Source organism: Musca autumnalis, unplaced genomic scaffold (genome assembly GCF_047663935.1).
Source record: "Musca autumnalis isolate F117 unplaced genomic scaffold, ASM4766393v1 scaffold_3, whole genome shotgun sequence".
Lineage (NCBI taxonomy): Eukaryota > Metazoa > Arthropoda > Insecta > Diptera > Muscidae > Musca > Musca autumnalis.
The window spans coordinates 228,419,774-228,435,602 of record NW_027411866.1 but is presented as its reverse complement, the minus strand read 5'-3'; the positions used below and the strand labels follow the sequence as shown (position 1 = coordinate 228,435,602).

Genomic DNA, 15,829 nt, shown 5'->3' with positions numbered 1-15,829 from the left:
ATTGTAGGCATCTTTTTCGACCTACATATACTCTTACCCGGTGCAAAATTTCGTGACTATTGATGTATAATTGCGACTTCTAGCGAGTTTATTTTTACACTACAAACAAATAACGGGATATATTAGGCTGTAACTCTGTTATCTTATCATTCACACCAACATAATTGGCATCAATTGAAAGGTCAAGCGTTCCACTTTCAAGCATATCTCACTTGTCCGGAATGTCACTTCCAGAAATTAAGATATAAGCTGTATATTAAAATTTTTCACAATTTTCACACAAAAGTTTTGGTCCATTTAACCCTCTAAATATTATCCGATCGCCATCTCAAATTGCAAGCTTCTCCTTTGTGATATACTCTTACCTTATTTAAAATTACGTGTTTATCGGACTATTATTGAGACCTACAGAGCCGCTACAAAATTGGATAAATATTATGTTTTTGGTCCATTTCACCCGCTAAATATTTCACGATCATCACCAATAAGAATAGGGATCTATTCTGAACTAAACCCGACCTCCATACAAAATTTCGTGACGATCGGTCCATAATTGCGGCCTGGAGCGTGTTTACAATTTATAATGGACAGACGGACGGACGGACGGACTGACGGACGGACACACATCTCCAAATCGCTTTATCTTGTCGAGATATGAAAAATGGTATACCACATTGGGGGTCTCCGACGAATATTTCGAGGTGTTACATGAATTTTTACCAAAACAAACTTATAATACCCTTTTCCACATTGTGGTATAGGGTATAATGATGCGAGAGGAGCTCTTAAACTTCACTTTTTACGAATTTTGTGTAGGAGGTACCCGAAAGAGTGGACCGATATAGACCATGTTCGATCCCGATGTATTTCTGGAAGGAATACTACGATGTGAAAGGTTTGGACCAAATCGATTTCTCCCTTCGAGAGTTATCGTTCACACCATTTTATAGAAACATGTTGAACTTTTGTGGGGGAGGTACCCGAAGGAGTGGACCGATATGGCCCATCTTCGAACTTAAACTAAGTTTAGAAAAATATTAGATTTGATTCTAATCGGTTGATCCGTTCCCGATCAAAGTTCAAATATTGTCCATGAGTGTCATTTGAAGTTTTTACCGCCATATAAACCTTTAGGTCTAATACTCTTAGGCTAATAACTTAAGTTTTTGGGTGTAATTTTCAATCGAAAGCAATATCATGAATTAATCAACTTCATATTGCCACAGTCTTATTTTGATACGGTGAATGTGCCTATGTTTTGACTAGATCCGTTTTAGACAATTTGAAGTCGATTAAACCATGTCCGGCCGTCTGTCTGGTTGGCTGGACCCCAAGACAACTCTCGAACCGATCAACCGATTTGGTTGTTGTCCTCACAGCCCTCTACGACGGTACAATTTTTTCGGGAGCATTACAACTTTCTGATACGAAGTCCCTTCTGTTACCAACTTAAATGACTGATCAGTACGAAAACATACGAATTGAGTATCCGATTTATATCCAAACATACATCAACATCTTCGGGTAGATCCCACACTAAAGTTCAAGTTAGAGACCTTTCAGAGCATTGCTTACAAATTTTTACCGAAAGTACTTGTTGTATTCTTGTTTACAGCGATATAATGTATTTCGTGGGTAGGTCCATTCTTCCTAACATAATGGTCTAAAAGCTTAAAAAAAAATCCACAGTGAAAAACTCCTGTGCCTGATGGAAATGACAACTATCGAAAGGAGTGATAGATTAGGTCCAACCAGGGACGTACGCAGGATTTCATTTCGGGGGGGGCACAACTTGGCCAAAAATCTTGAAAAATTCAAATGATGTGTAGCGTTACGTTAAGCTATTTTAAGGGGTTATGGCCACTTATAAGTATCAGAAAAGCAATTTTCATGCATCTTTTATAAGAAATCTATTAAACCTTGAGTTACCTTCTAAATTTTTTTGTATAATCTTTCTGACAAATGCCCGCCTATAAAGCACTGTTTTTACTAAAGCAGTTTGCGGTACCCACTGTAGTTCGAAAAAGAATAAACCGATCAGCACATATTTTTGTGGGATCATTAAGAACCTAATAATCGTGTCCATTATCGAAACAGAATTAAAAAAATCAATTTTTGAAAATTTTGAACATTTAAAATCAAAATTTCGATTTAAAAAAACGGACTCCGTCAGCAGTTTTTTAAAGACTCTCTCGGTTAAGCACATGATTTATGTGTATAATAGTCCCAAAAAACATATAAAGACCGGAGCATCCGTTTTCGAGCTACAGTGGACACCGCTTTCAAAAGAGACACTTCGAGGAAAAGACGCCTTTAGATTCTATGCTACATACAGAACACAATAAATGTTTCCCTTCGGAAGCTAATATCTCCGTAAATTTTTGTCCGATGGACAGGAAAATTTTGGCACATATTCCATTCTACATGTTCGATTTTTCGAATTTTATATGAAATATTGGTACAATGTACATACATTCAATAGAAAGAATTCATAATATTTAGGATCTTAGCCTAATTTTTAAGAATATCGGCTGCCGTTTTCGTTGCTATGTTTCCAAATGAAAACATTAAGAAAAATTTAACAGTTTTGGAGATATGGTGCGAAATCTATAAAAATTATATAATTTTTAGAAATATTATAAAATTTGAGGTAATAATTGTAGTTTTTCCAGTTCAATATTTGTCCAAGTATTTTATTCTGACCCTTATCTACAAATTTGCGTCAGAGGTCAGAAGAAGATTTGCATTGGTTTCCCCGTGTTGCTTTAAAGAGTCGATAATTAACAATGTTTAGAGGGGGCCATAAAATTCTGACTCAACAAAACGCAACTAGGGCTTTTATACTTTGGGTCTGTACTTTCAAAAAATCCTCAATTCAAATTGTTTGCACAAGATTACCTTAAAAATGCTGCATAGTGTTATTTACCGGAAGAGATAGAGTCTGATACCCCGGTTACACTTAACCGGATTAACCAAGTGGGTTTGGATTTCAAATGTCAATTACATTACGCAAACGTCAAATAAATCCTCTCGAAGTGGGTTAATCCGGCATAAAACTATAGTGTAACCGTACTATGATTCAGGATTATTTTTTTTACTTTTAATATAATATTAAAAAAGAAGCATGATATTTTTTTCTTAATTGTACGATTAGAAGTTTTTGGACTCGATGACAAACACTTTGATGGACTTAGTTCTATATCGTTTTGACAAATAACAATCGATCCTTATTGAAATCCCACTTAATTATTCGCTAATAATAAGCTAATTCATTTTAGAAATGGATCTTATTTTGAGAGACACTCCTCTCGGTAGGTACCGCGCCCATAAGCTTTTTTAGTTGGTCACCGTAGCATTGAGAGCTTTGTCAGGAAGCATGAACTTGTCCACGAAAAATAGGATATAGCTGTAAACAAGACTACAAAATGTCCAAAGGATCCTCGAACAGTCTTTAAACTGCAGTTATGTTAGACTTGTATGAGTGACCTGAAGATGTTGTCCAAACATACTCTCTTGGAACTTGATGTACTTTTGGAAGTAATTTTGCGATTGGACCGATATAGTCCATATTAGGTTCGATTTTACACCGAATCGGTTAGTCCCTTCGACCATTTTATTGAAAATTGTTGAACTTTTATGGCGGAGGTACCGATATGACTTAAATTTAATTGGGACAAAACATTACGAGATCCATAACTTGGACCAAATCGGTTGATCCGTTCGACAGTTATCATGAGTTCCAACCTGCCAGACAAACAGAGATACAGACGGATGGACGGTGGTAAGTACTTCCATCATCTCCAAACATATTTATGTGGAGTCTAAAATCATTATTTTGATGAGACCTATTTGCATCGTATTCTAGTGTATATAATCTCGTAACCTTAAAGTCGGAGGCTACAATTAAACTTCGGTGATGATAAGGAAAAAAACAAGTCACGCACAAAAAATCATTTGTCTCTATTATTTTCTCATACTGTTTAGCAGCAAATTTGTCTAAAATAGAATAACAAAATTTTGGCGATGGCAGTAAAACCAATTTCTAATTCGCTTTCAAGATGTAGTCCACGAAGGACCGACCCTTCATACATTGTATCCAATAGACATTTTTTCATATACTTCCATTCCACAGTGGTCCCACTTGTATGGGAAGGTGCGACAAAAAGATTTATAATGGTCGGATCAATCTGATTTTTTCAGTATATGCTAAAAATAAGTAAAAAAATACTTTAGCCAAAACATCATCAATATGGGTCAGGTTTTTCCTATAGCCCCCATGTAGCGGTACCACCCGATTTTAGGTATTTTGAAGCTTTTATCTACATTTTCGGCACTAATTGGCTGTATTTGGTATTTGGGACTTGGAAGAAAGTATTATAAAAATGTGATTTCCAGCACATTTTATGCGAATAATGTGTACAATTTTTTATGTAAAAGTAATTAGAAAACCTTGTACTAAAACTTCCATTTCGAAAAAAATAATTTTATCCTTTCAATTTTGAGTTATTTGCCTTGTAAGAAGTCACAACCTTACTGATGTTTTTAAAGTTTCTAAGATATTATACGCAAATGTCAACTTCCTCTGTATTGTTTTGTTAAATACTGGTATAAATTACAAAAACAGTGCTGGAATACTAAGATATATGTTTAGAGAAAACTTGCTAAATTGTCGCAGAGATTTGCTGATATCGATTTTTTTTGCAGGTTGGGACCAGTGTGCATTCCCACAAAACCGAATTCGTTATTTTTGTTGTTACAGGATGAATTTTAAGTCTCGAGAGCTCTATATAGTTGGAATATGACATAAACTTGGAGTATATTCATTAAGGAATTCGCATTTGATAGTGGAATGATATGACATGAAGAAGTAATTCAGATTTCATTGGAAGTTTCTCTCAAAAACAGCATACAAACAAAAATTTTTTAAATATTTTCTTACAAAACTTGTTAATGATGTACATTTTCTGTTCAGAAACTTAAGAAAATATAAGTTTTAATTTGAAATCTCCAAAAATACAAACATTTTTATGAGAAAAAAATATAATAACTAGTTACAGCAGCTTAACAAATTTTGTTCGACCAAAACATTTCGGGGGGGGGCCCGGGCCCCCCGTGCCCCCCCCCCTGCGTACGTGGGTGGGTCCAACCTTTGCCCATAGTAATATGTCTATCACATTTAAATCATATTTGAATATGGACTATATCGGTTCCCTCCATTAGGTAACTCCCACACAAAATATCAAAATTATTCGCAAATGTGCAGTTTAGAGACTTTTTTGGATAGTTTGGGGTTTGCTTATGTTCATTATGAACCCCGCAAACGTTTTAAGGGCCATGATCTGCGAATCTGCACCTGGAATGTTCGCACACTTTACAGAGAAGGTGCAGTTTACGCATTGGCAGATGTACTTGAAAAGTACAAGACCGACATTACTGCCATACAGGAAATGCGATGGATTGGGAAAGGCGTCACAAAAACGCCTAAAGGTGGCGCACTGTATTATAGCTGCTATGACACAAAGCATGAATTTGGTTGCGGATTTGTAGTTGGTCGGAGGTTAAAACATCTGGTCTCCAGATTCACCCCAGTGGATGAAAGACTCGCTGCAATTCGGTTAAAAGCAAAATTGTTCAACATCCGCTTTATTTGCACTCATGCTCCCACTGAAAACAAGGCCGAACAGACTAAAGATATATTTTACTAGTGCTTAGAAGAAACATATGACCGTTGCCCTGCCCATGACATTAAAATCATTCTAGGCGATTTTAATGCCAAAATTGGAAAGGAGAATATCTTTGGCCCAACAGTCGGGAAATTCAGTCTCCACAGTGAAACATCTGACAATGGTATGAGGCTGATAGACTTTACAGCTGCAAAAACATGGTAGTTAGCAGTACCAGATTTAAGCATCTCGATATTCATAAGGGCACCTGGCTGTCTCCAGATCTAAGAACAAGTAATCAAATTGATCATGTTGTGATATACGGAAGACATTCATCGAGCGTGTTGGATGTACGATCGTTCCAAAGAGCAGACATAGATTCGGACCACTACCTTGTTGCGGCAAAGGTACGTACCCTTAACGTTTCAAATAAAGCTCGAACAGATACAACGCGGAAGTTGGACATCGGTAAGCTGCAAACAAAACAGATAGCCGCAGCATATTCCACTCAATTAGTCCAATTGCTTAATGAAAGCACTCCTCGTCCCATAACATATCAGCACAATGGCAAAATATTGCCCACTCCATGCAAACAGCCGCAAAATCCATACTTGGATATCAGAGACCTCCACCAAGGAATCCATGGTATGACCAGGAGTGTCGTGCTGCTACCGAAGAGAAAACTGCGGCATATAGGGCTACTCTACAATCAGTAGCAACGCGTAGCGCACGAGAGAGGTATCGGCAGAAAAGGAGAGAGGAGAAACATCTCTTCCGCAGGAAAAAGAGAGAAATGGAAAGACTGGAGTGTGGAAAAATCGAGATGCACAGGAGCCAGAATGAAGTCCGAAAGTTCTACCAAAGAGCGAAACATCAAACTGATGGCTTTGGTACAGGCACATCCTCCTGTAGAGACCAGCTAGGTAATTTCGTAACTGATACAGATAGTGTGCTCAGGTATGGAAAGAACATTTCTCAAAACTGTTGGCATCCGATAGTAGCGAAGACGGCGAAGATACCACAGATCTTATTTCAAAAGATGGTATTGAATGTATACCGCCCAGCGAAGATGAGGTATAATAAGGCAGCAGGAGCCGATGGCTTACCAGCCGAGCTTATCAAAACCGGAGGCGACACGCTGATAAGGTGTATTCATAAGCTAGTTAGCACCATCTGGCAGGAAGAACGAGTACCCGACTATTGGAACCTGAGCATCCTGTGCCCTGTCCACAAGAAAGGAGATAAGAGTGTACGATCTAACTATAGGGGCATAAGTCTTTTTCCTATTGCCTACAAGATAGTGTCGGGGATAATGTGCGAACGACTAAAGCCTATGGTCAATGAAATAATTGGGCCATACCAATGCGGCTTTGGACCTGGCAAATCCACCACTGACCAGATATTTACCCTGCGGCAAATCCTAGAGAAGACCCAACAGATGCAGATCGACACTTACCACCTTTTTGTTGATTACAAACAGCCTTCGACAGCCCGCTACTTTCAAAGGTATTCCAAGCCATGTCTGAATTTGGTATCCCTGCAAACTCATCCGGCTTTGTAGAATGACATTAATTGACACTCGATCGTCAGTTAAAATAGGAAAGAACCTCTCCGAAGAGTTTGGTACCAAAAGAGGTTTCAGACAAGGTGATGGCCTCTCGTGTGATCTTTTCAACATTCTGCTGGAAAAGGTTATACGAGATGCGAAGGTGAAAGAAGTGGCACAATATATACAAACAGCCATATGTTACTTGCTTATGCCGATGACATTGACATCATAGGTCGATCGGTAAAGGAAGTAACTGATACATTTGAAAAAGTCGAAAGGGAATTTGCTAAAGTGGGTCTGGCGGTAAACGGCGAGAAGACAAAGTTAGTGGTATCGTCGCGCAATGCGTCCATAGAGATCGGGCCAACTGTTGACGTTGGTTCCTACAATTTTGAGGTAGTAAATGACTTCGTCTACACAACCAACAACATCAATTGTGAAATACGAAGAAGAATAGTGTTGGCCAACAGATGCTACTTCGGGCTGAGTAAGCAGTTTGGGAATAAAGCCACATCTCGTCAAACAAAAACAACGCTTTACAGAACACTGATACTGCCCGTGCTGATGTATGGTTCAGAAGCATGGGTAGTTGCGCAAGCAGACAAGGCAGTGCTTGGTGTGTTTGAAAGAAAAAATCGAAAGATCTATGGGCCAATCTGCGTTGATGGTGAATATCGACTTCGTATGAACCACGAGCTGTATCTGCTATACAACGACATCAGTATAGATAAACGTATCGAGATGCAAGGATTGCGTTGGCTAGGCCATATAATAAGAATGAACGATGATGAACCCGCTAAAAATGCGTATAAATACGGACCGCTTGGCGGTGCACCCAGAATTGGCAGGCCAAGGAATAGATGGCGCAAACAAGTGGATGATGAGATGAAAAGGCGCGGTATTCCAGAAAGCGAATCACTAAACAGAAAGAGTTGGAGATCTTCTCTTAGTTCGGCTTATAGAACAAATGTTCTGTAATGGGCCAGCTATGTAAGTAATGGTTTAAACCCCAAGCATGTTTGGACGAACTTCGTTTCAAAAAATGTGCCTGGCTGGATGGTGCGCACTACACTGGATTTAACTCCAAGAGTTTTCAATTTTGTGAAAATTCACCTTTGGTCCAATACAAATTACTATGGAAACTTTGAGGTCCCAGTAGCACGTGTTAACATATTCCAATTGTGCTCAAACTTTGGCAATCTTAAAATCTAACAAAGTAAAAATTTTAGAGGGTTGCCGCCTAAAAAAATTCGACATTGATTTTTTGAAACCACCCTAGTGCGCACGATAACTCTCGAACGGATCAACAGTCTATAATTTGGTATAGCATCACAGTACGGTACATACATTTCACGTGCTTGGAAGCAAACTCGTGATACCCAATCAATATATTTTATATTCGCCATAATTATTGTGTTTGCTTCTTTTTTTGGTCAGAGGCTGAGGGTATATCTCTTTTAACAGTATTTAAATTTTATGCTTTTCTTTGGATTAAATGTTTCACTGGCATTCACAGTTCACGGCAACCCTTTTGTTTGTCTACTATGAATGTAATTGTTACACTATTTGTGGTTTGTCTGACCACATGTGGAAACATGCATCGTGTCATATTGTTAGAATGCATCTGGCATTAAGGCTATATCTCCAGGTATGAAGTCAGAACACTCCAGTAGCGATCATTAAACCCAATATATAAAATAATAAATGTCCACCCGCAGTGCGTTATTTCATAAGACATGTGCCAGGTAGTCGGCACACTCTTGTTGGCTTTTTGGCTATCTTCACAAGATCTTCATGTAAATTATAACAGAACCACAAGACATTGGTCATGCATTATGTGTGTGTGTGTGTTTCAGAATATTATTATCAAATGTAAATACCCAGCAAAAAGTTTGCCTCCAAAGAGGCAGTTAAATCATATGTACACGTGATCTGGAACTGCATCAAATTATGCATTTTCACTCATGATTTTTACAAGAGCGTGACTACTGAAAGAGGCACTCCATTGCACTGCAATTTAACTGACCCTTTGGCACTGCATTTTAACTGACCCTCTGGCACTGCATTTTAACTGACCCTTTGGCACTGCATTTTAACTGACCCTTTGGGGTAGAATTGGATGCTGTCCAAAGCACGTGTTTTGATACAGGCATTCTGCGGAATTTGTGCAAGCCATTACAAAATATCCCAAAACAGTTAAAATGCATTTATTATTTGTGTAGAACCAACTGCTGAACTGTTTTTGATTCATCTGCTAAATGGGTTTGATATTGTCTTCCCACCACCAGTTAAGATTTCGACATGTACTCCAAAGCACTCCATTGGGAAATTTTCTTCTCGTGAGTTACTGGAAAAATGTTCACAAATTAAATAATTTTTATTTTATATTAACAAATTGTTGGAAGTGTTAACAGGCTTATCTCCTTTTTGGAAAATGTATCCGCTGCCTGTAGAGATGTACACACTGATTTATGTACTTGTAGGGATCTCTAACAACTGCTAATAAAATGTAGTGAACGGATTGCCTTTTTCACGACTCCGTTGAACTTCATCCGGAGCTGTTAAATTGTGAGGAATTGGAGTACCTTTTTAAAATGTGACAAGTGGATGTGATTCTTTAGATTGAATTCAAATGCGCTTAAAATGTGAGGAATGGAGTGCCTTTTTCACGATTCCGTTTGAATTGCATCAAAACATGCCGTCAAAGAACTAGTTTATATTGCACTACTTCCAATTTATTTTGCTGGGTAGTAATATGGAAATATATTCCTAACTGCTACCTTTACAAAAAAAAAACTGAAGCTGAAAATTAAGAGTGCAAAATATATGGTTTTTGTGGCAAAAAAGTGTACCATGCAAATTGGCGAAAAGTATAAGTCAAGATAAATGCCAGGCACGTTACATTTCCATCCATTTGTCTGTCCAACAATGTTGCACAATGCAAACTACCATGCATGCATACGCCCAAATGCAGGCGTTTATTTCACTTTGATGTTTTGCAAAATTTGCGACTATGGCGTTTGGTTTTTCATTTAGTTTTGTGCAATATAAATTAAAAAAAAACACTTAAAGGTGTTGAATTAATAAAATAAATACAATTATGTTGCACTTACACTTACACGACTAATTTGGAAATATGTTATGACAAATTAAAAGTCTTTGCAAATATAGTTTTCCACAAAGTATTTAACTATGTTTTCCAAAGAAAAATGTAAAGGCAGCAAGTGAAGTTTATTTTAATGTTCATAAAAAAAACTTTAGTACATCCCTTAGAGCAATGCCAGCATGTATGAATATGTAGTTTATCTTCTTTCCTTCAAATTCTTCTTTTAAAATCCCTACCCATATCCCAACATTGAATCAACTATAAAATATTAGAATAACAATGTTAAACGCCATCAAAACTTTGATGTGGTTCACTTGGCCATCGGTGTTATCGTTGTGGAAATTTTACATCCTTTTTGTCACCTCATAAAAATTGAAAAGTGAAAACAAATAAACCTCAATTTTGTTTGTGTTGGTGGTTTTCGTTTTCACAACAAACACAGTTCCCCTTTTGGATGAGTAATAAAACTACACTTTATGACTGCGAGTATGTATTTTCAATAATGAATATTGAAACAATGCACTAACATGTAGCATTATTTGGTATTAAAGGGAAGGAAGGATATTTCAAATAAGGAACATCGAATTAAAAATAGTACATAATTGTAAATAGGGGTATATAAATTTTATAGTATTCTATGTAATTTTGGCTTACTTGCACTTGCAGGTATTCAAAAAGTGCCAATAGAACTCTTAGTCAATCATGTGCCATGTATAGCAATTTGTGTATGTCATTAACACAAATTCGAATTATATTCATGTTCACTCAATATTGTTATTTAACTTGCATTTTTATTCAATACTGATATTTTGTTCATTTAATTTGCATTTACTATGTAATATCATTGAATATTCATTTATTTCATATTGTCTTATGTTTTATGTGTGTTTTCTTTCTTTTTGTTTCATTTCATTTGTTCGCTTTCGGAATAAGCAGTTGATCGTGCCATGAGTCCAGCTCAATCCGAAGATTCGGGATTAGCTCCCGAAAGAGGCACCACATATGCAACCATAACATTGCCACGTGATAATACAACAAATATGGGAATAACATTAGCTGGTGAGTTTTACTTTTTTTACATTTTCATATACCATTTAACACCCCTTTTTTAGCACTAAAGTAGAACTAGTATCGACATACGTCGAGCGTACCAAATCGAAAATATAATACAATAGATAAAAGATTACATATAATAGCTTCAAATATACATATCCAACGAATGTGTTGTGACAAATTTTCCGAAAAACCTGGTCAAAAAGCTAAAAATGAATTGATTTTGACCTAACCTTAAACTCTCATGCGGGTAATTTTTCTAAAAATCTCGTATAAAATGTGATCATGTCAGATCAAATTTTTTTAGAATACATCAATTTAATTAGAATTTTCAAAGTATGATGCCCTACACCACCACGATTTCAATATAATTTGGGGAAAATTTTCAAATTGTAGATTTCTGGCGATTAGATAAGATTTACAAATGACCCCCTTGATAAACCGCATGAGGGTTAAAATTTTTAACAACAATATTGCCTACATCATCCTCTGTAAAGTTGCAAAAGACACTATATACCTAAATTGCAAGGATTCCAAGATATCTTAACTCGAACTAGAAATGGGCGGAACTTGTCCCGCCTATTTTGGTTACTTTCCGATGTAAACTTTAAAAACGCCGATGCACGTGTCTCATATTTTAGCTCTACTTTCATAATCTACTGAATTTGTCCCATCACACAGTGGCCAATTTTACGAATTGTGGAAGTTTGGTTTGATAAAATAAATAACAAATATAACAAGTAAGCAAATGCTATAGTCGGACAGGGTCGACCATACGATACCCTACACCACTACCCTGCGAGTTAGCTTTCAGCAAATCAAAGTTTCTTTTGGAAAAATAAGCTCATTGCAAGAAATAAATTGTATGTAGTTTGTGATAAGGTTACATTAAGTTTAAATAACAATATAATAATTGTTCCACAAACATCACAGAAGGGACAGGGCGAGCACCACGATTAATATTACAGCAATAGTATGGGGCCTACTGTTTATCGCCGAGTCCGAAAGGCATGTCTTAAAACACCACCTGTAGAGAAGTTTTACATGGTTGAAATACTCAGAAAATGTCGCCAACTTTACTAAGGGGTATTTTGCCATCGTTGGAAATTTGATGTTTGCTGGCCAGGAATCGAACGACCGACCTTCAGCGTGCAAGGCGGGTGTGCAAACAATTGTACCATGGTGCCACCAATAAGTAATTTTAGAACGGACATTTAGTCTGGACCTAATTTTTTGCATATTTTGATTTATTTGTTAACCAAAACTTTCAGCCAATTCGATGCAATATTTAGGACTCTATTGCATCGAATTGGCTGAAAGTTTGTATTAAGTATTCGTTCATCACAATTTGCGACCTGAAATTTATCGGTATAGGTCCAGGTCTTCATATAGCTCCCATAGAACCGTACCTCCCGATATCCGATATTTTGAAGGTTGTGGCCCCAATGTCAAACTGAAATGGCTGAAATTTTGTATTCAGTCTTCGTTAGAGGTAAGAAAAACTTTCCACCTGAAATTTGTCGTTATATGTCCACGTCTTCATATAGCTCCCATAACCAGAACCAACCGATTTTCGGTACTTTGAAGGTTATGGTCTCAATATCCCTCCGAATTGGCTAAAATTTGGTATTAAGTCTTCATTGGGGGTATTAAACTTTCCATCTGAAATTTGTCGGTATAGGTCTAGGCGTTCATATAGCACCCATACAACGAAAGCTCCCCATTTTCTACATTTTGAAGATTGTGGCTCTGGTTACAGATTTCTCTATTTGATTGACTTGTCTGAAGTGAATTTCAAGCAGAAAAATTTACACATAAACATTTTAGAAGGTGTTATTGAAATATATGTAGTATACGAAAATATGTGATATACAGAAATGTTCCATATCCAAAAATAATATTTGCATATGCATAATTTATACATTTCGCATATTTTTGCATATGTGATATATTTCGATTGGAATTTTATTAGAAGCCAAAAATATGCAAATTTTACAAAAATAGGTGTTGCATAAAATTTCGCTGTCTACATATCATTGAGCTGATATTAATCGGGGTGCTCTCATTGATATGAGAGATGGATCCCTTGTCCCTACTGGGATGTTTGTGGAACAATTATATACAGTACATTTTAAGAAATATTCTTAAATTTGAAAATTGGCGTTGTTTAGCAATTTCTGCTACATCTTTAAATTTTGGACAATTGGACAGGTAATATGATAGGGTTCCACGCAATTTGTAAGAACTGGGAATTTGTCTGTCATGATAGAGACAATTTGTAGCATGGGATGAAGATGTGGTTCTCTTCACAAAACTCATTATATCTTAGGTAGTGGTCCGTTACCAAACACACATATTATTGCAATTTTCATCAGAGGAAAGATCGGTAGTTAATTTTTCATATATATACGACTTTTCCGGTATATGGCCTCCAGGGATTCAAATATGGATCAAAAATAAAATGTTTTTATTGTTGGCGTTTTTTATTGTTGGACAACAGAATTTTACATCTTTGTGTTTATTTCAGCTTGAGTCCATATTTTGTTGTAATTCAATTGTTTGAATAAGAACAAAATATTTTAAAGTGGATATGAAATTGATTAGTTGCGGGCGAAGGGTAGGGAATACTATAGTTTCAGTTGTCACCAAACAACTTCATCAGTTCCCTTTTTCGCTGACTCTGTATCGATAAACAGGTCAATAAAGCCATCTAGCAAATTAAATAAAATGAGAAATTCGCTGTATGGCCCTAAAGCTGTTTACCCTACAATCTGAGTCGAACTAAAGAATTTCATATCCACCACTGTTTTTATGCCGTCTTTGCTTTGCAAAAAATACGAACATAGGAATGTTGCTTCAATAAGCGGGGGTAAAAACAACAAGAAAGTTGTTTTTGTATTACGCATTGGTCAACAAGGCCGTGCTGATGCCTATTATTGTTGTTGGCGTTTTTTATTGTTGGACTGCAGAATTTTACATCTTTGTGTTTATTTCAGCTTGAGTCCATATTTTGTTGTAATTCAATTGTTTGAATAACAACAAAATATTTTAAAGTGGATATGAAATTGATTAGTTGCGGGCGAAGGGTAGGGAATACTATAGTTTCAGTTGTCACCAAACAACTTCATCAGTTCCCTTTTTCGCCGACTCTGTATCGATAAACAGGTCAATAAAGCCATCTAGCAAATTAAATAAAATGAGAAATTTGCTGTATGGCCCTAAAGCTGTTTACCCTACAATCTGAGTCGAACTGAGTCGAACCCTTCGCCCGCAACTAATCAATTTCATATCCACTTTAAAATATTTTGTTGTTATTCAAACAATTGAATTACAACAAAATATGGACTCAAGCTGAAATAAACACAAACATGTAAAATGTTTTTATTTAGCATACAAAAGTAATGGTCCATTGCACCCGCTAAATAATATCAGATCATCATCGACCTAAACCCCTACCTCGTGCAAAATTTCGTGACTATTGATCTATAATTGCGACCTCTAGTATGCTTTTGATTACATTACAAGCAAAACACTGGATATATTAGGCTGTAACTCTGTTATCTGACCACATAAATCAACATAATTGGCATTAATTGAAAGGGCAAGAGTTGTCCTTCCAAATATTACGAGGGCAGTTCGGAAACTTCTTAGCCTAGCACAAAAAGCGCGGTATAAACAGAAAAAAGTTAAGTGTTTTGGAAACTTTCATGTCTGTTATGAACACATGTTAAATTTTGTTTCGATCTGGCAACTTCTTCATATAGAAACAGGTGTTCAAAAAAGACGCATCCGCAATTTTTTTACAATGGAAAAATTAGAAATGCGTGCTGTCATTAAATATTTACATAAAAAAGGTTTACCGGGACAAGAAATTCATAATGATATGGTGAATGTGTTAGGTGAAAGTGCTCCTTCCTATGCCACAGTAAAAAATTGGGTTGCTGAATTTAAACGTGGTCGTACAAGCATTGAAGATGAACCACGTAGTGGACGTCCAAAAACAGCAAAAACAACAGAAATTGTAGCCAAAGTGCATGATATGGTATTAAATGATCGACGAATAAAAGTGCGTGAAATTGCTAATATTATGGGCATCTCAAATGATCGAGTCCATTTAATTTTGCATGAAGAACTACAGATGAAAAAGCTTTCTGCAAGATGGGTGCCGCATTTGTTAACAGTCGATCAAAAACGCATAAGAATTAACATTTCTCAAGCTTGTTTGGATCGTTTTAAGCGAAATAAAATGGATTTTAAGCGTCGTTTGATAACTGTTGATGAGACATGGATCCACCACTATACTCCAGAGACAAAGGAACAATCCAAACAATGGACTGAAGCTGGAGGGAGTGCCCCAAAGAAGGCAAACACAATTCAATCGGCTGGTAAGGTTATGGCAACGGTTTTTTGGGACTTCAAAGGTATTTTATTGATTGACTATCTGCAAAAGGGTAAAAC

At 36.6% G+C, this 15,829-nt stretch overlaps 1 protein-coding gene across 1 annotated transcript in view; it reads left to right on the top strand.

Annotated features, from left to right (window-relative positions):
- Grip (Glutamate receptor interacting protein) overlaps positions 1-15,829 on the top strand; it is a 155,938-nt gene that overhangs the window by 72,582 nt on the left and 67,527 nt on the right. Inside the window, exon 2 of the mRNA XM_073977135.1 lies at positions 11,255-11,377. Coding sequence (XP_073833236.1) covers positions 11,255-11,377 — 123 coding nt within the window. The remainder of the gene's footprint in view (positions 1-11,254; positions 11,378-15,829) is intronic.